This window comes from Trichoderma breve, chromosome 1, assembly GCF_028502605.1.
Source record: "Trichoderma breve strain T069 chromosome 1, whole genome shotgun sequence".
Classification (NCBI taxonomy): domain Eukaryota; kingdom Fungi; phylum Ascomycota; class Sordariomycetes; order Hypocreales; family Hypocreaceae; genus Trichoderma; species Trichoderma breve.
The window spans coordinates 6773063-6797297 of NC_079232.1; the positions used below are offsets into that span (position 1 = coordinate 6773063).

The 24235-nt window shown below is 48.0% G+C and overlaps 9 protein-coding genes across 9 annotated transcripts; 5 read left to right on the top strand and 4 right to left on the bottom strand.

The window, feature by feature from the left end:
* Window positions 1-262: 262 nt before the first annotated feature.
* T069G_01975 (uncharacterized protein) lies at window positions 263-857 on the top strand (the record flags this gene model as incomplete). Its single annotated transcript, XM_056169185.1, has 3 exons — window positions 263-350; window positions 407-617; window positions 674-857. 3 exons carry the CDS (start codon window positions 263-265, stop codon window positions 855-857), a joined length of 483 nt encoding a protein of 160 aa, XP_056034501.1.
* A 5841-nt stretch (window positions 858-6698) lies between these two features.
* T069G_01976 (uncharacterized protein) lies at window positions 6699-8051 on the top strand (the record flags this gene model as incomplete). Its single annotated transcript, XM_056169186.1, has 1 exon — window positions 6699-8051. The coding sequence occupies one exon, from the start codon at window positions 6699-6701 to the stop codon at window positions 8049-8051; it is 1353 nt and encodes a 450-aa protein (XP_056034502.1).
* A 399-nt stretch (window positions 8052-8450) lies between these two features.
* On the top strand, window positions 8451-10296 carry T069G_01977 (heterokaryon incompatibility protein (HET) domain-containing protein; the record flags this gene model as incomplete). The annotated part of the gene is made up of 3 exons (XM_056169187.1): window positions 8451-8655; window positions 8711-9267; window positions 9331-10296. 3 exons carry the CDS (start codon window positions 8451-8453, stop codon window positions 10294-10296), a joined length of 1728 nt encoding a protein of 575 aa, XP_056034503.1.
* Window positions 10297-13402: 3106 nt separating this feature from the next.
* T069G_01978 (clr5 domain-containing protein) lies at window positions 13403-14086 on the bottom strand (the record flags this gene model as incomplete). Its single annotated transcript, XM_056169188.1, has 3 exons — window positions 13403-13523; window positions 13594-13872; window positions 13935-14086. 3 exons carry the CDS (start codon window positions 14084-14086, stop codon window positions 13403-13405), a joined length of 552 nt encoding a protein of 183 aa, XP_056034504.1.
* A 620-nt stretch (window positions 14087-14706) lies between these two features.
* Window positions 14707-16158, top strand: T069G_01979 (50S ribosome-binding GTPase domain-containing protein; the record flags this gene model as incomplete). The annotated part of the gene is made up of 3 exons (XM_056169189.1): window positions 14707-14990; window positions 15061-15173; window positions 15242-16158. 3 exons carry the CDS (start codon window positions 14707-14709, stop codon window positions 16156-16158), a joined length of 1314 nt encoding a protein of 437 aa, XP_056034505.1.
* Window positions 16159-16519: 361 nt separating this feature from the next.
* T069G_01980 (uncharacterized protein) lies at window positions 16520-18124 on the bottom strand (the record flags this gene model as incomplete). Its single annotated transcript, XM_056169190.1, has 1 exon — window positions 16520-18124. One exon carries the CDS (start codon window positions 18122-18124, stop codon window positions 16520-16522), a length of 1605 nt encoding a protein of 534 aa, XP_056034506.1.
* An 886-nt stretch (window positions 18125-19010) lies between these two features.
* T069G_01981 (carboxylesterase family domain-containing protein) lies at window positions 19011-20917 on the top strand (the record flags this gene model as incomplete). The annotated part of the gene is made up of 5 exons (XM_056169191.1): window positions 19011-19118; window positions 19185-19592; window positions 19679-19981; window positions 20036-20570; window positions 20640-20917. 5 exons carry the CDS (start codon window positions 19011-19013, stop codon window positions 20915-20917), a joined length of 1632 nt encoding a protein of 543 aa, XP_056034507.1.
* Window positions 20918-21602: 685 nt separating this feature from the next.
* T069G_01982 (uncharacterized protein) lies at window positions 21603-22016 on the bottom strand (the record flags this gene model as incomplete). The annotated part of the gene is made up of 1 exon (XM_056169192.1): window positions 21603-22016. One exon carries the CDS (start codon window positions 22014-22016, stop codon window positions 21603-21605), a length of 414 nt encoding a protein of 137 aa, XP_056034508.1.
* Window positions 22017-22977: 961 nt separating this feature from the next.
* Window positions 22978-24051, bottom strand: T069G_01983 (uncharacterized protein; the record flags this gene model as incomplete). The annotated part of the gene is made up of 1 exon (XM_056169193.1): window positions 22978-24051. One exon carries the CDS (start codon window positions 24049-24051, stop codon window positions 22978-22980), a length of 1074 nt encoding a protein of 357 aa, XP_056034509.1.
* Window positions 24052-24235: the final 184 nt, after the last annotated feature.

Sequence of the window (24235 nt, forward strand, 5' to 3'; positions counted from 1 at the left end):
CACAGTTCGACCTCACAGTTCACAAATCCAACTGCCAGTCCTCCTCCACTTCAATGCTGAATTCTGATATACCTGGTGAGTGCATCTTCCTTTTCTTTTGCCTTGACAGTTCTTCCACTCGATGCTTTTCTCATTCTCATTTCCTCCTTGGGCACTCTTGATGCCACTGTCTCTCTCATTTTCCACACTCTTTGTGCTCAGATCACTACCTAGTAGACTCTTTCATCCCTTACTTCTTCTGCCTCCTCCACTCTTCACCATCATGCACTTGTCTTTTCTTCTTGAGCCTAACATTGCGTTAGGCTGGATTCCAACAATCGACGCCCAGGCGACGGCCGCGGCCCTCTCCGGTAAGTCAAGATTGCCCTCTTCGAATTTTCGACGAACTCACAATCCCTGTTCCTAGTCACTAAGGACCTGCCGCGGTCGTCGCCCACTTACCGGCCTAGGACACACCTTCGCCTAGTCCTAGGCCGGTCAGAATACGCATCGGCAGTCGAGATTTTCGATGGAATGAGACAAGAAATTCCATCCAAATTCCCATCCCAGATGCCATCGGAAATCTCATCGGAATCCTACTTTCGGCAACCATTCGGCAGCCCAGAGACACAAGGTTCGTGAGGCCTCACATTCCATTCATTTTGTCTTCATGTCTGACGGATTGGAGATGTAGCACTGCCGGCAAACATTTCACTCTTGACGACAGAGTCTTTGTCCTTACTCTTCTCAACAAAGTCTTCGTCCTCGCTGTTGCCGACAGAGCTTTCATCCCTCCTCTTGTCGACAGAATCCCCGTCCTCACTCTAGACGTCAGAGTCCTCGTCCTCAAGCTTGACAACCCTCGTCTTTACTCTTGACGACAGAGTTCTCTCCCTCACTCTTGGTGACAGAGTCCCTCCTGAATCCACCTTCTGAATCCAAACCACGAATCTTTCGCCAACTCCACCTCCTTACACAAAAAATTTCACGCTGAACGACTTGTCTGATTCTTCCAAGTTCAGACTCGGCTGCACATGCATCTTTTACAGATCTTCTTCGTCTCTTTTCACTCCTCTACCCACAGGAGTGGCGGCCCTGCTTCGGCTCCCAGCCCAGAGCTCTTTGTTTCGAGGAGCAGAATTCACGACACTTTGCACTCTCTGATGGGAAAGCATTCGACGTACATCACCATTCAATGTCTCACACGGCAAGGGTCCTTATTCGCGGGACTTGGTCTCAGTGCCCATTTTGGGCATAAGTTTCTTTTTGGATTTGGGGCACGATAGATTGTTGCGGAAGCAGATTCGATTTGGGAGAGAATGAAACGTTTTTGGATGGATGAGTGGAACGTCTTTGGGCAAGTATCGTTTGAACTACGCGCCGTCTCTGTGGTCACTGGTCTCTCATTCTTATTCTCTGGTTAATGGTCTGTGGTTTGTAGTGGTTGTGGTCTCTGTGGTCATTTTTATGCTTGGTCTCTGGTCTCTGGTCTCTGGTCTCTGGTCTCTCTGGTCGCTGTGGTCGCTGTGGTCTCTGTGGTCTCTGTGGTCTCTGTGGTCATTGTTATATGGGGTCTTTGGTTTCCTATCTCTGTTTGCTTGTCACTATAATGGTTATGGCCTCTGTGACGGTTGTGGTCTCATTTTTAGTTGGTCTTGGATCCCCGGTCTCTGTGGTCTTCGATTGAGTTTCTTGGAAAAGGCTGGGCGATAGACATCATCTTGGCTATGGAGTTCTCGTGGTGATTGCAGTTTCGTTAATACAATCTTGTTGGATACCACTCGCTTGATCATTCCACTTCGTTCTTTTTCTACTTCATTCACATATTTTCCTCATTCCAGATTGAGTCAGAATATCTGGGCTTTGTGACTCGGCCTACTCGGCCTACGCTACCAGTCAGCCTTGGAAGAAGACGCATCGATACCGCCTCAGAAATACTCTCGCTAAGGCGACCCTATAATTTCACCCTTTCTTATGCAGAGGTGTCTCTCTATTCTTTGCTTGTTCCGAGATAATTATGGTTGCTGCAGACCTGGCTGACATTTCTCCTGAAGTCATGCAGACTTGAACAACGCCGCTGCCAACAGAACTGTGTCGCGTCGCTCAACAATCACTTTCATATCCTTGAGTAACGGTTGAACAGTCTGCGCAGCCCATCTGCCACAGCCGCGACGCTTGTCTCGAATCTATCCGAGCAGAACTGCGTCTGACGAGAGAGACGAAAATCAGCTCTGCCACGCGCAGGCTCTCAATCCACGACCAAGGTGTGAGGATCCAGATTCCCGGCCACCACTGCAAAGGCGACGAGGGACGCACCGCCAGAGGCCAGACTGAGTAGCCTCGATGCCTTCCTCCCCTGCCTCATCCAGCAGATCTAACGGCTCGAGCGCGACCGTACCGTGTCCAGCAACAATGCTGAGGAGACCTACAGGGGTCATCACAGTTGCTCCGATCGTGGTCACAAGACTGTAGGCATGACAAATTGCTTCGGACATTATGGAACCACGGAGAACAACTGAGACGGACGGAATTCTTCAAGCTTGGCATTTTACTGCCGAAGACAATAATAATCCGGTACGCGAACAGAGCCCATTTATAACAACGACAATACCGATACTGTCACCAGTTGGATTAATCATGGTTACTGTGGTAGATATATGTCGAATCGAATTACACATATCTATTTCAACGACAACAATTCTATTGTTGTTTGGACCTCACCTACTATGTGTAGGTTCAATGATCTCCGTCTCAAACCCAACAGCTATTCGGATTATGGCCAGTCTCGCGCGCGCGTAATCGGCTCATTGCTACGATCCGGTCCAGGTCCGGTGAGAATTCGCAGCGTCGGAATTAGCAGGAGCCCCCGTTGGAGCACGATGATCTGACTCTGCAGGTAAGCAGACAGACATGGACAGAGGAATTCCACTCCAAGCCGGTACGATGCAAGATTTCGAATGTACACGGTAGCATCTGTATCGCGGTGATGTGATTACAACCATATTCAGCATGGGATACAGATTCACAAGACTTTCGGCTAGATTCGTTGATAGCACATTCATCTGCCTCAACAATAGCAATGTGTAAGCCAAAAAAGCCAGTCTCTCGAGTAGGTGTACTGACCTCGACTACACATACATCGCCAACATTAGACCAGCTTAGTCGCGTGAGCATATCGCCTATCTCCTCGGCTCAGAAGTGGCCAGCCTGGGTCTTAGGTACGCTATCCACTGACGGATTAACCTCAAGCTTTCCTGGGGAGCGCCATGGAAACTATTTGACCAGTTTACGCTTGCATTGCTCAAGGGAGGCGACTCAAAGCCGGAACCCTGGTGTCACTGCTGTTGCTGGTATAGCGGTTAATGCGGCAGGTCATTTGCCATATGCAACCCGCAGAGACCAGTGATTCGACAAGAAAGGATTGGTCGATGAGCAACTGTGATCAGAGGCGGATATGCGCTATGAGCCCTGGCTCAACCATTTGGAGAGAGCCTTACAAGCAGGTATGCCGATGTAAGGTGGATGATTTTGGCTAGAAGGGCTCAAGAGATCCTTGCTAAGTCTGCCAGAATGCTGAATCGAGATTGTTGCATGATGCACCTTGGCATCCGGCAGATGGCTTCCCCTCTTACACCTTGTTGGTCTGTCATTCGTGGGGTTGCTAGCAAGAATCTGGAGCTTAGCTTGCCACCGGATATATGCAAGCGTCTCAATCTAGTACAAAATATCACATCAGAAATACAGTAGACGCCATAATACAGAACGAGGGTAGCGGTTCAATTGTTGCATGAGAAGATGTAGTGCGAGCCTGCCTGGGAGGCTAGCTGCTGGAGAAGATCCTCCGGCTCATACATCAGCGCTTTTGCATTATCTATGGCATTCATGATACATTTTACCGCGCTCTCCCTTTCTCCGCATATGCCCGCCGGCTTAGTATCTCTCCGAAGCTCATCTGAGAATGAGTATTCGCCAGGGCTCTCGGTGTCCCAGATGCTGGATGGCAGAATCCAGCTGTTTGCTGAGCGCTCCGTGGCGAACTCTACTGTGCGATGATCCGTATACCCCGCAGAGTTTGCTGTATCTGTTATGAAAAGGATGTGGGTAGCGGGTGGTTGTATTTACGGCTGGTGTGTCAGATACGGAGTCTGCCATCTCAGTCGGAGAAAGTGCAGGAGGAGGAGATGATATTTTTTATGGTTGTCAACTACTTTTAGAGTTTACGTTCACGATACTACTAGTATCATTTGTTTACTAGGTAATCGTTGGTAGATAATTATGTTTGTTTTGGTCGTGAGTACTACGTCGGAGCGAGTGCAGCAGGACACATCGTAACCGCTACCACCTCCGACGGACACTTTTGATCGCAAGTTAATGCATAGCCTTTACTTGGTCGGGCCAAATTCTTCCATAAGCTACATTGCCCAATTGCTACCTTGTCTAGTGCCAGGCTATTCTACTCTCCTTGGCTAGACTATTCCCTACCCTTGTATGACAGACAAAATATCCTTGATGAGCGCATTGAATGGGAGATATATGCATTAGCACGATGCAAAACATGGTTGAGCAAGGAAAGGAGGAGTGAAATGCGTAGATTAACAACGTATTAAGAACTAAACTAGAGCACTAAACGAATTTGTGAAGGTAAGTGAAACATCTAGTATCATGCAAGATTTCGTGACCTGTCTAGATAGGAAACTATTTACGATGTACACGCGCTAGATAACTTACGTAGGTAGCCACTTGTTCAATTATATTGATCCCAGAGCGCACTTCTCCTTTCACAAAGACTGCCGGGGTAGCTACAAAGAGACAGCTAAATGATAAAGAATGAAACGATTCAAGCTTACCATTCATTACATACACTGTTACACAGGTCAACCGTTAGTTCCACTTTGTAGTTAAACACCCATTCAGATGTCGCCTTAGAATTACCTTGGCAACTGTTCCCAAGTTGTTTCACAGTTGAAGCTGGGTTAACGGTCGAGGGCCAAAATCGATTGTTGCATGTTAATCATGTCGCTTTCAGTCATTTTCTGCGCACTACGGGTAGTATATGTGTCTCCAGGCTTTACAATTTGACTGAAGAATTGCTTATTAGCTATGGAATGTGGGAAAAGAGTGTGTTGATTGGACCTTATCGTAATCAAAAGCAACCCTGAACACCTGTTACCTAGGTCGAGCTTTCTTAGCCTTGACAAATACTAAGTGGAACTTATTGCCACTTCTGAGAATAAGCCAATCAAGCGCAAAGAATCCGCGTATTCATGGAGCTTGATCTAGCTGGTATTGCTTAGCTATTGCGAGGGAAAGGCGGCTGGGTGTTCTGGGGTTGTATCGCCGGTGGAGCGACAAGGGACCTTTGTTCTGGAGAACGGAATGGGCCGGGGTTGAGGCTAGCGATTGCGAGAGCATATTATGTTTAATTCACCCCGGGATTTAAACGTGTCTAGATTACTATCTCAGTAAGATGACAAGCCTGCACATGCTATGCCAATAGACTTCTTACTCGGGCTCGGAGTTTCAGCATCAGCCCGTTCCAAAGTAGTGTTTGCTATTTGAAGACATCTAACTAATCAGATACCTTGACAATCAGCCGAGGGATCAAAAAGACGTCCCCTACTTAGGCTTGTATGAAGACCTTAAACGATACCTGGATCCTGTTGGTTAGAAGCTCCAGGAGAGCACCAGCAGGCATTTTACAGTAGTATTCCGAGGAGCATATTGCTTATAAAAGATGACTTAAGCACTAATTCTCTTTGGGAAAGCACTGCGCTACTGGCAAAGAGGCTCAAGATTCTGCTTCATCACCTTCGCGGAGATATCAAGATAAGTTATATTCTCTATCGGAGAGAGATGCCCCGTTGCTTCTGCTAGTCAGAAATTAGTGCCTTTCTGCGGCATTTGGTAGAGATCTGCAAGTATTACCCAATCAAGCCAACTAAGCATTGTAAAAATAAACGGTGAACCCTGATCTTGTAAGTCCCAAAGCCCATTCAGCAACTTGGTTACTCTATAGAAGTGAAGGATACTAGAAGCACTAATAGATGTAAACAAGACGGTCAGGGGGGCAGATCAGCGCTATTTCATGTCTCTGCACTTCTTATTCTCACAAATTTCGTTCGAATACTAAACAACTGACTCCATATGTTGATAGGTGCTTACAAGCAGTTTGCCTAACCTCGATCTTTGCACTTGAGTAAAGCCACAAACCAAGGATGGTATCGGAGTTTTATTCTCACCCAGCAGTCATTCACTCACAAGTCATAAGATGCCCGTAAAATCCAGCCCAAAAACGGGCAAGTTGCGGAGAACTTGCGAAGCGGTATGTTCTCTCGTTTTACTTTATCTTGTACTAAGACCTCCCCCCCTTCTACCATCACATCCTCCCAAGGCAGCTGGAAGTTTTCCCCAAATGAGACTATCAAAGAAGGAAAACGTTTGCTGACTCGATATGAATAAACGTGTAGTGTGCCTCTGTCAAGGTCAAATGTTCGAAAGAGAAGCCAGAATGCTCACGATGCCAACATCGCGGCATCACATGCCAGTACTTCGTCGAGAAGCGCCCCGGACGCAAACGCCAACTTAGTAGACACATAAGCGAAACCAATTCGACCGCAGCAGCAATGAGGTGTTGTTGCGACCAAGTTTCTAACGATATACGACAGCACTCAATGTCTTCTCTTTCACCAAACTCATTTCACCCGTACAGATCGAGTACAATGCTAGATGCGCAAGGCGCCGAAATAATAACAGCGTCTGTCACTTCTGCTCTCAGCCATGCCGTTGCGAACATGTTCACAAACTGCGACGGCCGCTATGCGCCTCCTCATATTTCCCAAGATTTCATATCCAACGGCCCTGTCAATAATGATATGGCAGCCGGAAACTACAAAAGCATCTTTTCAGTCTTTGAAGAAGATGGTGGTGGCATGTCTGCTGCTGGATCTGAGATGGACAGACTGGGTTTCTTCTCGCCTTCAACGACGTCTGAGGGGTACCAGCAACCTTTTCGCGATATTGCTTCGCTTTTGATGCCTATCGAAGATACGACGGTGTTTACTCCCATTTCTGAATCGATGGGTATTCCGGATACCTCATCGCGCAGCTGCTGTAGCAGCACTGGCAGGTCAAAGACTTCACCAGCCCGTTTCTCCTCCACCGGTCCCTCCACGGCCTCCCTCGCAGACATGTCAACAGGAAGAACGAGTCCTACAGAGATTCCAGAGACTTCGGTCTGTCAATGTTTGGATCAGGTTCTCCAGCTCTTGAGGAGAGTATCGGGATCATCACGGCTGTCATTATCATCATCATCTGTTTATCCACACTATTCAAGTCAATCTTCACAGGTGGTATCACGAATGTCTTCAATAACCCTAGATGATGACGAATCATCGAACGACTTTTGCGAGACTGAGCCTCAGCCTCAATGGCTTCAGGCAATATTGTCGGAAAATAGACAGTATCTGGGAGCCACGGACAATATTCTGGCATGCTCTAACACTGATGAGGACAGCATGTTACCGGGGATTCTCTGCATGATTCTCCTTAAGATCTTGGACAGATACTCGAACATGGTATGGAGTCGACCGCTGCTGCCTCATAGTCCTAACCATAGGGTTGCGGAACTCGGATCAAATATGAGCGGCTATTTAATAGTAGAAACTGGTCTGGTGGCATCGACTATACATCGACAGACGTTCGTGCCAAACGAACAAGGGCAGATGCAACCGATACACCTTGACTGTGGCACATCTCGGCTCAGTGATGACGAGTATTTTGGACGCGCCACCGCCCATCTTGTCCTTGGAGAGTTACAATGGGTGCAGAGAGTGGTGAACAAACTGGTGGCTAAGCTTAAATGTAGCGACTGCTATAATGCAAGCCGTCCAACACAACAGAGCAACGGATGGGAAAGCAGGAAGCAAACGGTTCCGCTGCCGATGGAGGAGCCTGCAGATCCTGGACTAACATCATCTTTCTCAGCAGGGACTTTGGAGCACATGGCTACTGATATACAAAAGAGGCTCACCACATTGTCATCAAGTATCATTAATCAGCTACGGCAAAGCTGAGGCATGATGATATAGATAGTACAGATTATCGACTCCCATGTCTGAAGAGCGAGAATATGCTGCGACAGCGCGCCCCAACCTCAGCGATCTGGGCTGCAAGTCGTGTTTATCATGGCAGTGACTTATATCATGGATCAGCCAGAAGGATCTAGTCGCAAGTCAGTTGATATCCTCCGGTGCTGACAAGAGCTCTTTATTGGGCAAATAATTCAAGGATGCCTAATGACCCCGCAAATAGAAGCTGATGCTCCAAAGGATGGACGACACGGTAGAGGGGGATAAAGGAGTTGGCTGCTTCTTTCTATTGCCAGTTTCTGTACATCAAAATCTTTCAATGCATAGCCATATTCATTGTTAAGAAAGCCGTACCGTCTCCCTGGATTTCGTGACGCGGCCAACATGTGTACCGGAATGGACCCGAGCCATTATTGCCTAGGGGACGCTTCAAAAGAAATCCGACTGTTCGACCTTGTTTCCGCAAATGAACAAGAACCTGCGCAAGGACGCATCCGCCGCGCGATAATTGGTGATGCGCCTCCGTTTGCGGCTGTGTCCCACGTCTGGGGCGACAAGAGCCGCGATCGAAGCATCCGTCTTGAATCAGGTTGCGGAACCAAGCAGGCTCAAATCTCAACAAATCTTGACGCATTCTGCAATAGACTCGTCGGCCTTGATTCGACTACTCTCCCTCAGATATGGTTGGTTGAAAGGGTCAAGGCTGCCTTTGTGGGTTGACATGATTTGCATCAACCAGATGGATGTGGCTGAAAAGGCGTTGCAAATTCCCCTCATGCGGGAAATTTATTCTCAAGCCAGTTCAGTTATCATTTGGATCAACGAGAAAGACAATCGAATTGGCCAAGCTTTTCGCTATCTTCGCCACCTCATTGCAAATAAAACGACGACCGAGACTGCAGACATATGGCCGCTCTTTGATCCCGATGGATGGGAAGGCCTGAAGTATCTTCTGGACTGCAGTTGGTTTCATCGGCGATGGGTCCTCCAAGAGTTTGCGGTGTCAAAAGATGCCGCTTTTCTTTGCGGCTCAGACGTAATGTCAATCGACGATCTGTTCAGTGGCATCGATATGGCCGCAAGTGTACTGATAGCACGGCCTAGGAAGTTCAAGATACTCCATCCTGCACACACGGGGTCGCTGAGGCCGGCACCTGCTTTGAGGGAACTAAGGAAGCATTATGCCGAGCCCGATTATCATGTAAGCCTTCTTTGGTTGCTAGAGCACTTCCGTTCCACCACGGCAACCCTGGCCCACGACCAGGTTTATTCCTTGCTCGGTCTGTGCAGCTCTGAAGAGGTTGCTGGCAACCCAATCCGATATGATCTCGAGCCGGAAGAGGTGTACAAGACTTTTGTTGCAACTCATGCGCGACTGTATAACAACTTGGAGTTTCTTGGGCTTTGTACAGCGGCTCAACGTGATTCTGTGTGCTCAGGCTCGATGGATAAGTCGGTATCTCGCCTATTTGCTGGTCCCTCGTGGGTGCCTAACTGGCATTCAGAACGTCTTCAGCGCTGCTTGGGGCTGAATGATTATGGTACTAACCTCAAGTTTTTCAACGCTTCGGACAGGGTCCCCATGGCTGCGCTATTTCGACACAACGAGTTGGAAGTTTCGGGTGTTCGGCTTGATCGAATCTTGAGTATCGGCCGCTTCTGTCGTCTCGAGCGACGCCACGAGTTGACAGATCCTAATTCCAGACTGTTTCAAGAGTATTTCGATTTCTGGACGAGGGTAGCCGCGGCTGAAAGAATCATGCCATATAGAGACAAAAAGCATCTGGCCGAGACCATTGCCCGTACTCTGAGTCTTCTCGGCATATACCTGAACCCAATGCCTCTGTTAGCGGACATTCCAGACATGTTCTGTCGATGGTGTAGGGGCTCGAATTTGGGCAGACAGCTAACAGAATATGGACTCAAGCCCAAGAATGCTACCAACCTAGAGGGAGAAAGGGTCTTTATGGGGATGAGGCGTCTGACGGCCTGGGAGCCGTTCATCACTGAAAGCGGCTACATTGGCCTTGCTCGAGGGAACAGCCGTGTGGGTGACGAGATTTGGCTGGTTGGTGGTTGCAGCGTGCCTCTGCTCTTGTCTCCGCAGACAGGGGATTCGGTCGGCTTTAAGGTCAATGGCGAAGTCTTTTTCGACGGCTTCATGTTTGGAGAGGCAATGAGGATGGACGAGTTTGGGGATACTTCTGTGCAACAGATCACTTTAGTATGAGCCGCGGAAGGGATTGCTTGCGCAGTGGATGTTTACCAAGGTGCAAAGTACGTCGGCCGTATCTGACTATGGCTTTTGTAACTTGCAAAGAGACTCTTTTCCCAAAAGGAGGAGGAGCACTGGGATGACATTAAACCAGCATCAGCATGAGCAACTACCTTGAGTCTCCAGTTGGGTTTCAGGAAGCGAGAGATACCGACAGATCTCGATCAACTGTGACAGGAGGCAGGCAGATACAGGCAGCTAGTCAGATTTGTTGTTGCCAGGAGGATCTTAGGGGTGGATAGATGGGCAGCTGGGGCACTCGAATAGCAGGTGCCCTCGTATGATGGCAGATGTAGGAAGGACGCCGGGCTTTTATTTGTTCTCCCCCTCGAAGCTAGTGGGCGCGCGTTTTTCCCCTCAACAAGTCTTCTCCCCAGACGCGTTCTCCAACTCTCTACGCCACTGTTCAACGCCAACTGTTTCTATTTCTCAGAGAGCGTCTAGGGAGTACTGTTCCTGAGAAAGTCTTTGTCCCATCTCCTTTTTTTCCGCCTTTGTTTGAACAGTGTTGTGGTGACCTTAGCTGTATGGCTGTTCAGAAGACGAGCATTTGCCGGTCGGGCTGAACGGTGCCTTTTGCAAGATCAAAGGTGAGCAAAGGCTCTTTGAACAATATCTGAAAGTGACTAACTTTGACGGTGATTCCAGCGTTTAGAGATTTTGTTGCACATCTCCACATAGTTACCTAGTTGATTGATGCCACTGTTGCAAACTGCCTCACAACGGTGGCATGTGTATCATTCCGCCAGTATGAACAGCCCTTCTCTCTGCTATTTGATTACTTGGTGCTAACAAATCTTTGCCTGGTAGATGCCTCCAAGTTGGTGGAAAGACTTCCAGCAAATCCAAGCAACCTCAAGCATTGGCCGGTGCTTTGCTTTGGCCGCCACCTGTCAAATCACAACAAGTCCTTTGAAACAGACATCATTGCACTGGAGCAGCTGTCTTTGGAGCCACAAAACTGATTCAGCGGCATGTTGGACCTTTCCGTCACCAGTCCCATTCAGCAAGATGAGTTCACTTGCTCTTAGCAGCAGCCGCCATAATTGCTCCTTGGACCTCAGCTCCTTTACTGGGGTCTCTTCCCGATGCCACGCCCTATGAGCTCATGAGCTCATGAGCTCTCCGCTGCGAAACACCATCGACATTAATAGCCAAGATACATCCCCCATGTTGGGTCCTCGGCGGGCGCCTTGGTCTGGGGCTGCGACGCACCCTGGGCAGAGATTCCCACACCGAATATCATTATTCAATATTCAATTACATTCTTATTTTATATACTTATCCAGGCAGATATGACGCATTCGCGAGACATTTTGCAACAAAAGAATGTCGAACTGGCGGAGGCTCTTAGAGATAAAAATCGCAAGCTTTACTTTCTCTGGCTCCTTTACTGGGGTCTCTTCCCGATGCCACGCCCTATGACGAATTCGCGAGACATTTTGCAACAAAAGAATGTCGAATTGGCGGAGGCCCTTAGAGATAAAAATCGCAAGCTTTACTTATAGCATCTGTATAATATCACAACAACAGTATCCTTATCACAGGCATAACCCTTCTCTATCCAGGAGCAGCGTTTACCATCAAAATCAGAGCCGTCACTCTGCTACCCTGCCGTCTGCTTCCCAGAGTGGCGGCCCTGCTCACCGACCGACCCTAGCCGCCCTTCGCCTCGATTTCCCCAATGTCTCGGATTTCCCGCGGGAGGGATGGCGTAGGGGGGATGGGAAACGGCTCGGGTTCTCTCCCGGCCTGGTTGCAGCACGTGCAGGCAAGCGACGTGTACAATGATACATCACGGGAAATCCAGGAGACTCTGTGGAAACCTGCCCTCAGCGGACGCTGCAATGGCTGATGCTTCGGTCCCCGGTCCCTCTACTGGGGCTGTCGATGCCACAAGTTATGGCGCGGCGGAGGACAGCCCTGGGAACTCACCAAAACTTTGTTTACTATCATCCTGAGTCGTGATAGTATTCCTATTACTCTGTCTCTATGGTTGGGCATGGGAACTTGGGCGGGGGATGATAGACTGTTAAGAAGAAAAGAGAACTGCAACTCTCAATGCTCTGTTTGAGAAAGCCACGGCGGCAGTTGGCCCAGATCTCAATGCTGCTGAAGGAGCTCTCCCTTTTGGCGGTATATCTCTGCTCTGGATCTGTCTTATACAACCACGCATCTGTGGTCGAGTGGAAGTATCCGCTTCGAATTCTCGTCGAGGAGAATGTTGCATCATCCCTATTTTCCTACTCGCCGAAGCTCCCACCTATCGAATCTTTCTATGTCTCCGAAGACACATCTCTGAGATCATCAAGAAGGTATCTAGGGAGGAGGCTAGAGAGGGGCTGAGAAGGGCGTGATTTCTGTTGAGATTTATGTAGGGATGCGTCACACACATCTCGCAAAATAGATGGAGTTTTGAGGCACGCACAAAGTAGCAGTAGCTGTGACATGATGACAAACCGATAGAAAAATTGCACACTAATTCCTGGCTTCACGCATTCCGACATACCCCTTGGCGTCTTATTATCAACTAACACACGTCCAACCACTATCTACAGAGACCATTCACTTTTGCGATGAGGATTGATCCATCCACCAACCAATGCCGATCATGGAGATTTTCAGGCGATCACGAACAGTGCCGAGCTAGGAGGGCAGAATCATAGGTATCGCTAAAGCACACGTGTCCATGTAAACTATCTACAGTCTCCAGAACATAGAAGGCTATTTACAATTTGCCAACACGAAGACGCATGATAACACATAACAGATTAAGAAACAGTCCAATAGCGAATTACCACTACTCTTTTCTTCTGCTCAATCTTAGGCATCATAAAATCGACAGTACGATTAGCGCCTATTCTCAAAAAATGCTTGATATCGGCTTTCGTCTGATTTGCGAGCATGAACAGCAGCCTGCGAAGTGGGTGATGCCTGCCATAGTGATTATAGGCCATTCTTTCGAATTCGAGGACAAAGTCGGAAAGAAAGGAATACTGATGTTGCAACCAAAACAGATCTAGCTCAAGTATTCTATGACAGACACGCCAGAAGTTGGTAATCATGACCAAGTAATGCAGTGGCCGTATGGCTGCGTCCAGAGATCTTGGCAAAGGGACCAACTTTCGTAGTTGCAAGCGTGCTTCGCGGAGACTTGTACGTAATTTCCTCGTACAAAGCCCCTTGAAGTTAGTCAGTGCCGAATGATACAAATCGACAACCCTGCCCCATTGGATATAATCATCCACTGACACCATGGCTGATACCTTTGGCCGGATCAAATGCAGATGAGTGGACCATGGCTTAGCATTTTGAAACAGTGCGAGAATCAGCTGGTCGACCAAGTTGATAAAGATCATGGGTACTCTGTAAACATCGGGTTGTTGAAGCACTGGTGCCAGTGTGCCCATCATGGGTCTGCTCTTTCGCTTTCTGGGAGGATTGCTGGAAGCTGTCTGGGTTGTCTTGCCCTTACTCTTCTTGTAAGTGGATAGACCCCATGCTTTAAGTCGAGATCTGCACATTTTCTCACTATTACCAATATTTCAGACATAGCGCCCTTTGTTAAACTTGGGTTTGAGGGTTGAACATACGTAGAGACAAATGCATATCTGTCACGGAGGGTATGTACCAATTCCGACAGATTCCGCGCTTCATGTAGCCAGATATTCGAAATAACTTCCCTTAATCGTTCCCACGCATCATTCGATGCACCCTGGGTGAACGTTACCAATGGATAAGACATGGCTAACTGCGTTGCTTTGTGACGATAGTCGACCACGGTGGAAGTAAAATAATGAAGTGATTTTCTCACAAGACAGAGATTGTTCACAAAAGTATGGCAAAGTAGAAGACCATGGGATAGAGGAAATTTTGAGCAGTAGATACGTTTTGCTATGTAATATCCATAGGACTCCCATACTCCCCCGCCTCAAGAATGGATTCGTCCAAAGCACTGCGCTCAGCCAATCCAGATGCATTCTGCAAGTTTGGACAGAATGGCTGACATGCATGAAAAGTGGCAACATATGGTTGGTGGCCGAGTTTCTAGAGTTGGCTTCTCCGCTCTATTCAAACTTGCATCTGCCCTATTGGTAAATCTCAAATGCCCGTGCATTAGCGTCACCAAACTCTGGTGAATTTGTCGTTCCCATGCATGGGGGTGGATTACGTTCGTCACTCATTCATTGGCTCCCAGATATGATGATATTGTTGCAAGTCGTCGATATCGAGTCTACATGGACATGATGAAAGATAAAAAATGGTATTGCAGTTGTTCGATGCAAGTATAAATAACCCTCATGTCCCCCGACTTGGAATCTGGACATCTTACAGCAGACTCAAAGCATTCCTAATCCTACGACCATGACCATTCAAGTTTCTCCCTCTTCCATGGAGATGAACGCAGCCGCTGTCGATAGGGGTTCTCATCCCACCCCGTCAGCTTCACCACTTGATTATCAGTTGATTTCAAGCGCAGCTAGCCAATTCGATTTGGAGCCTGAAATTGGACCAGAGGACGAGAGCACCAGCCCCAACAAGGAACCTGTCGATAAGAATTCCCAGCACTGGTACAAAACTATGTGCCGTCATTTATCCGATGCCAATGGTGCAGTGTCTGGAGCGGTCTTGTCATTTGTGAAGAAGAAGTAAGATTACTCAGACGTCATTAGACACATATATTCTCGATGACCGAGGCCACTGCTAACAATTATGCAGCCTCGAGAACACGAAATTGATATTGGTCCTTGGCCAGGCTGGTACTGGGAAGTCAACCATCTTGGAAGAACTGACAGGCCAAAAACTCACAACGGCCGGAACACTGAAATCAGGTAATGTTATACCATTAGTACTCCGTGGCAGGAAGAGCTTTTGTGCATAAGTACTCACGCGTGATTAGGTACCCGTACATACCAAGTCTGCCCGGCCCTCATTGATGATGGGCAATATCTCTTCATCGACACGGCTGGGTTTGGTGCAGCTGATATCGACGATATCGAAAATTTTAAAGATATCATGGCCTGTCTCTACAGTCTGGGCTTGATGATGACCCCCACCGGTGTGATGTTTGTCTTTGGAAAAGCCGGATCCAGATTCATGAAGCATGATCTCAAAACAGTACGTTGGATAGAATGCCTTTGCGGTCCCGAATTCTTCAGAAACATCACCATCATCACGTCGATGTGGGATAAGCACACAGAACGCGATTTCCCAGACGAGTGCAGGAAAATCGACGAACTTGTTAGTTGGCCAGATATCGCACAGATTCTGAAACCGTCCCGCAAATATGATGGCGGGATCATGTACCATCACGGCCTACCTGGTGGGAAACTCAAAGGTGCTCAATACGCGTCTGTGATGTTTATGGGCGAGCACGACGATGAGAGAAAGGCTGCAATAAGACAACTGATCCGGGACCGATACGCGAAATGCAAGCCAGTCAAACTCCAGGTGATGAAAGACGCAAGAAACCGTGCTTCATGGAGGGATAGTGAGGCTGCCAAAGTCCTCTTGGCAGATCAATCCAAAATCGAGATCAAAATAACTGCTGATCACGCTATTGTGTGCGAGAAAAATTCTACCATGGTCTGGATACCGAAAGACAAGTCGAGAGAAACGGGCGAGACAAAGAAATCGCAAAAGCGCAATGACGCAGGTTGGTGGGAAGCACTTCCTCGCTGGTATGAGGTAATTCGAAGTGTTTCGGAGTTCTTTGCCGAGATTCGAAAAATGAGAAACGAGCTTTACCAACAGAAGCCACCGGCTTGGAGTTTATGGGGATATCTCAAGAACTGGACGCAACGCTGGTCCCGCTAGCCTCATCCCCATGACGGCCAAATCATATCGCTGATCGAACAAAGGATCACCAAGAAGCTGCCCCATATCACTGATGCTGTGACAGCAGCGATTGAAGACATAGTTAGCCCACTTAGGTACCTAGACTGAATCAAGAGTTTCGTGTTGTCTGCTTTCATAGTTCCTTCGTCCGCTTTATAACTCATATGTATTAAATTGATCTCCAGGTTAAACTAGGCAATAGACTGCCGGTGTTACTATTGAAGATGAGGTCTTTACATGTATCTTCTCTAACATGCCGATGCAAGCTGTGCATCATGTCTTCCAATACCAGAAAAAAAAGACCACATGTTCAACGATGAAGACAAAGGTAAAAGAAATTCTATATAATCTCCATCGTAGTCCTCTCACTGGCAGAGTTCAAATATTCAACTATTAGGGGCATGTGAGTACCCTGGCGCGACGGGAGGTACAGATAGCGCTCCAATCTGGCCTCCAAACTCGACTCTGAAATTTCTCCCTCTTCACAGTGTTCTGCCAGCTGCTCAAGGAACCACACCTGTGGTTCAGCAACTACCGACCCCATAAACAGCAGCCAAAAATACAAGCCCTTGGACATTTTCATCTTTTCTGCAGAATGACGCTTTTCCTGGAGCAACAAACAAAGCTGGCCAGCCGCATGCTGCGCGCTCATCTGTGGTCCTTTGGTGGCAATGGAGCTCGAGATAAAGGTCAGTGTCGCAAAGCAGATGCAGAGATGGAAGTGCGATATTTGTTCATCATGGATGAGATTCAGAAGCCGACACGATACTGCTTGCAATCGTCTAAAGAGCCAGCCTTCCGCTTCAGGTCCAATCGACGACCACGCCCATGCTTCGCTCGCAATCCGACAATAATCGACCAAGTCCCGAACCACGCTATCAAGTTTCTCAGAAAGCGGTTCTAAAAGAAGACTCGTACCGAGTAGAGGCAGCACCGACTCCCCCGTTATCCTGAGCTCCTCACGAATCGAGAAAGGCAATGGCCCTGGGTCCCAGGTGATGGGGATAACGAGTGGTTTCCCATGGCTGATGGCCATGTACCTGTCAGCCATTACTACACTGTCCAAGATGTAGGGATCAAATTGCTCCCATCCACCAGCATTTTCAACAATTTGGAGCAGTGCCTTGAGGTGCATTCGACAGGCAGCAAATCCGTGAGATCCCAGCATGGAGACCATGGCGTGTCTCTGCGGCGATCGCTCCCACATGACCGGCAGACCGTTCCACATTTCCGTCACTGCAAGGGCATACATGGAGAGCAGAAGCCAGTCGTCGACTATGTAGCCGGGAGTAGCGAGATAGTTTCTCACAGCACGAAGGGCCTTGTCGAGAAAATATTCAGGCTGCTTTGCAGAGTCAAAGCGGCCCATCATCCAGCCCAAAAGGCTAGAGCCGTATGTAAGGGTTGAGTACATGAGCTTTTCATCCTCGACACATCGTTTTAGACGAAGCTGAAACATTGCATCGTGCCGTGTGGGGAGCTGATGCAGAAGCATATATGATGGGGCAAAAGATTCGGCGAGAAAATTTGCTCGTGATGCCTGGGAAAAGGTAATATGAAGGATAGCGTGGGTGCCGGCATCCATGTTTGCTATTGTGCAATGAAATGGATCGGAAGAATTATACGAGGGTTTCAAGGTTGTTGACAGGGACTGAAGTTTCTGGTTGTCCTTCTTTTCCCTCTGCTTCTTGGGGGTTGATTCCTCGACGAAAGCGACAAATTTTACCTTCACCACATCAACCTCAGAGCCTTTCGAATCATCCGATGTTGGTAAAGTAGTGATGAATTTGGACCATGGTTTCGTTCGGTGTGATACTTCAGCCTCATGTTTGCGTCGATTATTCTGCACATGGCTCAAAATGGCTGACCGTTCACCCGCTTTGCTTCTGGACAAGACTCTCGACGTCTGCGTCTTATTGACAAACAACAACAGCGACCCATCCATAACGGCTTAGGGCTTGCTGTCAATCTCTCAGGCGCGCCACGTCCCCCACAAGAGCTGCACGAGCGCGATAGTCGATGCTAATAAGCGCCAAAGCGCTGGAGGCTGTCTGAGGGCATCGTGAGCAACAACGTCGGCAGCGCCGGCGGCTGTGCTTTTGCCGCTTAGCTTTGGATCCCCTGGATATGACACAAGCCCCGCGGCTGTACTCTGCGTCAGAAGCCGACCGTTAGGAATCGGGCTGTAACGCATGACGGAGGATTTTAAAGGATTTCAATGGAGAAGACGCAGAGCTAATGCAATAGCTGATTACCGCTTCTGGGACATACAGTTCCTATTCGGGAATGACTCCACGTAACTCCAATCGGGCCAACATTGCGCCGCAGGGAGATTTCAAGACCATGTGTGAGACGATTGGAGGATGCTGGGATTAGAAGGGGAGTAACAACGTGGTTTCGATCGGTTGGCGGCACAATGGGGGCTGTTGTTTACCCAACGACATGGAACCTGTTCCTGAACGGAGCGGCAATTGAACCGACAAAGGATCTGAACAACTGCAACATGATTCCCGACTGCATGGTTTATACCAATTCAGCAACTTACACTACTCTTTTGAGAAAGGGTCTGGATTTCACAGCCTCGAACTTTTGGATCTGATCCATCGTGTATGAAGCTTCGTCATGGTATTGACATCGCGTGAGGCGAAGACATGTTGAAGATGGATTATAAGAAGAAGAAAAAGACCGGTGATGGGAGAGATGGAAAAAAGGCATCATCATCACCATCAACTCAAACAACAAGCCAACTGATTGAGCATCCACATTGATAATCTCTTTGTCCTGGCATTCCAACTTAATTCGACGAAAAAGCTTCAATCGCCATCTTCATGATGCGTCAAGTCTTGCTTGGCAGCTTTGTTCTGTCGGCTGCTCTTACAGCCAACGCGGCTCCAACCAACACCGGTTCCAGTTGTCTCCCTGTCGTAGACTTGGGATATGTTTGTCAACCTTCTTTCAAAACCAGCTACATTTGCAAACCCACTAATATTTCATTTCAATTGCAGGAACTCCATCAAGCTCTATCCTACAACAGCACCAACCAACTGTACACGTTCCAAAACATTCGATACGCTCAGCCTCCCGTTGGAGACCTTCGATTTCGCGCTCCAGCTCAGCCTAAAACCAATCGAACGGCCATCCAAACGGGATCTGAGTTGCGATTCTGTCCTCAGGGTGTTCCAGTTTGGCAGGGCGACGCATATGGTCCAATTGGAGAATATTCAAACCCTGCCAACCCCTTTAGCCTGCAAATCTGGGAAACGAGCATTCAAGATGGCCAGCCACCACCAGTTGATTGGAATAAGGGTGCCAGCGAAGATTGTCTCTTTCTTGACGTCCATGTGACCAAGAAGACGCTGCAAAAGGCTGGGGAGAAGGCATGTGGAGACGGAGGATCCCCTGTCCTTGTCTGGGTAAGCTTAATTCATCCTTATCTCTCTCTCAAATGTGGTAAATTCTCTTGAACAATCTCAATCTTTACTGACACTGGTGGCAACAGATTCACGGAGGTGGCTTCGTCCTCGGATCCAAGACAGGAACACCCAACCCTGGCTACGACCCAGTCGGCCTTTTCCAGCACGCTGCCACAAACTCCGATGACGGCCTCGTCTTCGTCGCTCTCAACTATCGTCTAGGCGCTGTTGGATTCCTAGGCGGCCCTGATGTCGAGAAGGATGGTAATCTCAACGCTGGTCTCCTCGACCAAAAGTTTGCTCTGCAATGGATTCAGGACAACATCCACTTGTTTGGAGGCTCCAAAGACAAAGTTACCATCATGGGAGAATCTGCCGGTGGTGGTTCAGTACTCTTCCACTTGACTGCAGAGAACGGTAAGGGGGCAGGTCTATTTTCCAAGGCTATCGCGCAAAGCCCGGCCACTATCCCTACTATGCAGGTTGCAGCGGATAGCTATAGCCAGTTTCTGTCTTATCTCAACGTCAGCAGCTTGGAAGAGGCTCGCGCTGCGGATTCGCAAGCGGTTATTGCTGCCAATGCTGCACAGATCGGAGCGGCTCCCACCACGACATACATCTTTGGACCTGTCGTTGATGGCAAATACATCACTGGTTCTCCTACCAAGATGATCAAAGAGGGAACGTTTGACAAGTCAGTCAAGGTGTTGGCCGGCCACAACATGTTTGAGGGTGCATTCTTCTTTGATCCTAACATCACTACTGATGCTGAGTTCAAGACTTGGACTAACCGGTCATTTGCTGGACTTACGAGCAAGGACGTGAACACGCTTGTTACTTCGCTGTATCCTCCGCAGTTTGATGGTTCTCTGGGCTATGTTGACCAAGACACTCGACAGATGAAGCTGTGGAGTGAGGCTGTGATTGATTGCAATTATTATTGGATTGGACATGCCGTCCAAAAAACCGGATATGCTTGTGAGTATTCAACGTGTCATTTATCCTTTTCTTTACAAACTGTTTGACTAACCAGAACGTGTAATGCAGACGAGTTTGGTGTTTCTCCAGGCTTCCACATCCAAGATCTCCAGTATACTTTCAACGATCCTTCCACCCCTGCTCCATGGCCCAAGGCTCAGGATGCTCTCCAGGAAGCAATCATCACTTTTGTCCAGGGTGGTGTTCCCGAGTTTAACAACCACAAGGCCTTTCCCCATCTTGGAGCCCACAGCACCATTGTGAATATCACTGCTCAGGGACCTGTTCAGGCGACGAGCAAGGTTAATGCAACTCGATGCGACTTTTGGGCAAACGTCTATCAGTAATATGACGATGAGTCCGATTGGGGTGTCGCTTCTGAAGGACAACTAAATTACGAAGAATACGATATTAATACGGGCCGAAGGACAGGATATGGGATTTAATTGGATGGAAGTATGCGCGCTCTTTTAGAAATATTTTTGTCATTTGTTCGAAATTTGATTGCATTGCGTTTATAAATGGATTTGTCTTTTTTTATCAACACTTTTCTTTCACAAATTGAATGGGATGAAGCATCGCTTCGTGTCCTTGCTGCTCAAAGGCTCTTAGGCGAAAATTCGGCTCAGCCACGACACGGATCAGGCAGAGTGGCTGAGTGGTCTAAAGCGTTAGACTTGAATCATCAATTCGATTCTCGCTATCTAATACCTTCGGGTGCGCAGGTTCGAACCCTGCCTCTGTCGCTTTCTTTTTTTTGCATTTTACGCATAATAATGACGGTAATAACATTTGTTTTCTTTTTTGTTTCCCCAAAATTGTATTAATTTACCAATAACTACAGTTCATCCAGGAATCTCTTCCTATAGGACCCATAGGAGCCCGGTTTGTTGGATCTATAGCCATTATAAGCTGCAATCTTATATCAAGTATCGACATTTCAAATGTACTGAAGAACAAGCTGCTTTATTTGTTTACAGAAGGATAAAACTATCTTGGTAGGTAAGTAATACCCCAATACCCAAATCCCATTTAGTTGATGTATGCAGCATAATTACTATCCTCGGATAGAACAACGTAGCCAGACGCTAACCCTCCAGTCTGCTCCGAGCACTGGGCATTAATAGCGTTCCAGTAGTTGATCAAATTTGGGACGCCAATGTCCAGACTCTCCCCTGTACCGGCTTGAGTGACGCCAACGCCAATTGTCGCGCCCTCGACGGTGAGTTTGTAGCCCGAAGGGTTGACCTGGAATGACTGCTGGCCTTGACCCCAGGTTGTACCGAAGAATGCTTCGATGGCAATGGTGGCTTGAGTATTGGATGTTTCGCCGGCGGCGCCAGTACAGATGATTGGGTATTGACGAGGGACGAGAGGTGTGGAAGAGCCCAGAGCAGAGAGGCCGAAGACGGCAGTGGGGACATGTGGAGGATACATGGTTCTCATATTGGATAAATATCGACGAAACGCTGGAAATGTTGATCAGTTATTGCACCCAAATTTATATAAACAGACAACTCCAAGACAAGCTATCATGCATACTTTGTTGAAAGATGGCCTTTGGAAGTAAGAAGTGAGAAGCTATAGTGATGTAGTACTGGAGTGAATGGATGATCTTTATGCTTGTGGTTTATCACCTTCGTCTAGTCAAGGACTTGTCCCTTTTATAGATGATTGCTTTGTATGGGCATCAATAATAGTCACGATATTTACGAATTGGTCTGCTTCACGGCAATCGGCAAGTCTAAGCCATCGCAGGATGCCGAAGGATGCGTTACTACTGCCGCTCTAATGCGGTGTCGTGGGATTTTACTTGACTATTATAAATTTGCTTTTGTTACGACCCTACGCGGTCTTTTAACCAAAGACGGAAGCTTACATAGCAATAGCTATTTTAACTTTTTTTTTTTAATTTCCAGTTGTTGTTGTGCGTTGAGCTCCGGGTGATGGCGAGAGGCACTGTGTTGAGCAGAGACGTTTCGCACTCTACGTCCAAATATCACAATGACTTTTGCGTCTTCGCCTTTATCCTGTCAAGCGGAGTTCTGAAAAAGCGAGGCCATAAAATGAATAAGTGCATGCATTCAGTAATACTGGCACCCAATTAGCTCAATAAGTAGCCCGTGCTTTTGTAGAGGAACGCCTATTCAGCCAGCACCCGAATTTTATTATATAGCTACAGTAGCAGTTACTACAGAAATATAAATATAGTAGCAGCTATGGGGGGTTTGTAGATATAGTAGTAAATACTATCTAAGGTAGCGAAATTATAGCTATAGTAGAAGATACTTATAAAACTGGCGTATAATTTAACGCGTGGGTGTTCAAAATCTTCTGGGTCTCGGTTTTTCTGTACTCTGCTTGTCTGTTATGAAAAGCCCTTCACAACATTGTGATCACTGTCATCTCAGCTCTTATCTTCAACTCCAATCCTTCGTCCATCGACAGTAAGCTCTGTCCCCTTCTGTCCCATCCTTGCCCTCATGACCATGTTTCCATCTTCCCCCAAGTCTCGCTCGACCAAGAATCTGCTGTGCGTGATCACCAGAACCCAGCCCACCGTCTGTGACATGAGCCCGCACCACCGGACTACAGCCGCTTGACCCGCCTCATCTAGACTGTCAAACACCTCGTCGACGAGTAGATAGTGAGCGCGGTGGGCGCTTCTAGCCCATGACAGCTGCAGTAGAGCGAAGTAGAGCGCAAGATCGACGCGTTTACGCTCACCACCGGAACGCTTGCCGTAGGCGAGCGAGGCGTTGACAGCAAGAGTGCGATCAAGGACAGGTCCTGACGAGGAAAAGGATGAATTCATAGTGCTGTTCACAGAATCAGGGTCAAACAGCGAACGCAGCATTCCCGTCGCCATGTCGCGCGCGTGGCGTGTGTCATCATACAGCATTGTGAGGACCTGCACGAGCAGCGTATTGAGCTCTGAAATCGTCTTTCCTAGGATATGATCGCGGAAGTTGGCCGACGTTTTCGCCTTGGATCTAGTAGAAGATGAAGAGGCGCGAGGTGTGCGTTTTGTCATAGCAGAGGACCAAAATTGGAAGAGCTCACGCTCAGCTTCGAGCTCTTTATGTGTAGTGGTCAGCGCGTCGTGCGTTGAGCGTAGCGATTGCAGAGATGACTCCTCCTTTCTTAAGTATTCCGAGTGCCTGTTTACGTCTTTTTGCGCGAATGTAAACTGCTTCTGTTTCTCCTCACATGCTTTTTCAGCCTGAATGACTTGCGTAAGTTGCTCCTTAATCATGATAGCTCTCTTAATAGCGAGCTCTTCGAGCAAAATGATTCTGTCGGCTTCGTGCCTTAGACGCTGTAGCCTCGACATGCTACGATTGATATCTTCTCTGAGACTGTTGATGACTGCCTTTACGTTATGATCCTGAAGGCTGGCTCCCTGAAAACCGTCGTTTGGAATTCCGGATATGCGCATGAAGCTCCTGAGGGCCATCAGTCGGAAACGGAGGATAAACATCGTCGCTGCATGTAACAATTTGGTCAGACCTGCAGGGCGACTATCAGCCATTATTCCCAGCCTTTGAGTCATTTGCCGCTGTAGCTGGGCAGGCCATGTCGTCGGCTCGGCAAACTTCTGTTTCTGTATTTGGACATACGACTTCTCCAGCCGTTGTAAATTCTCCTTTTCAGAAGTAATTTGA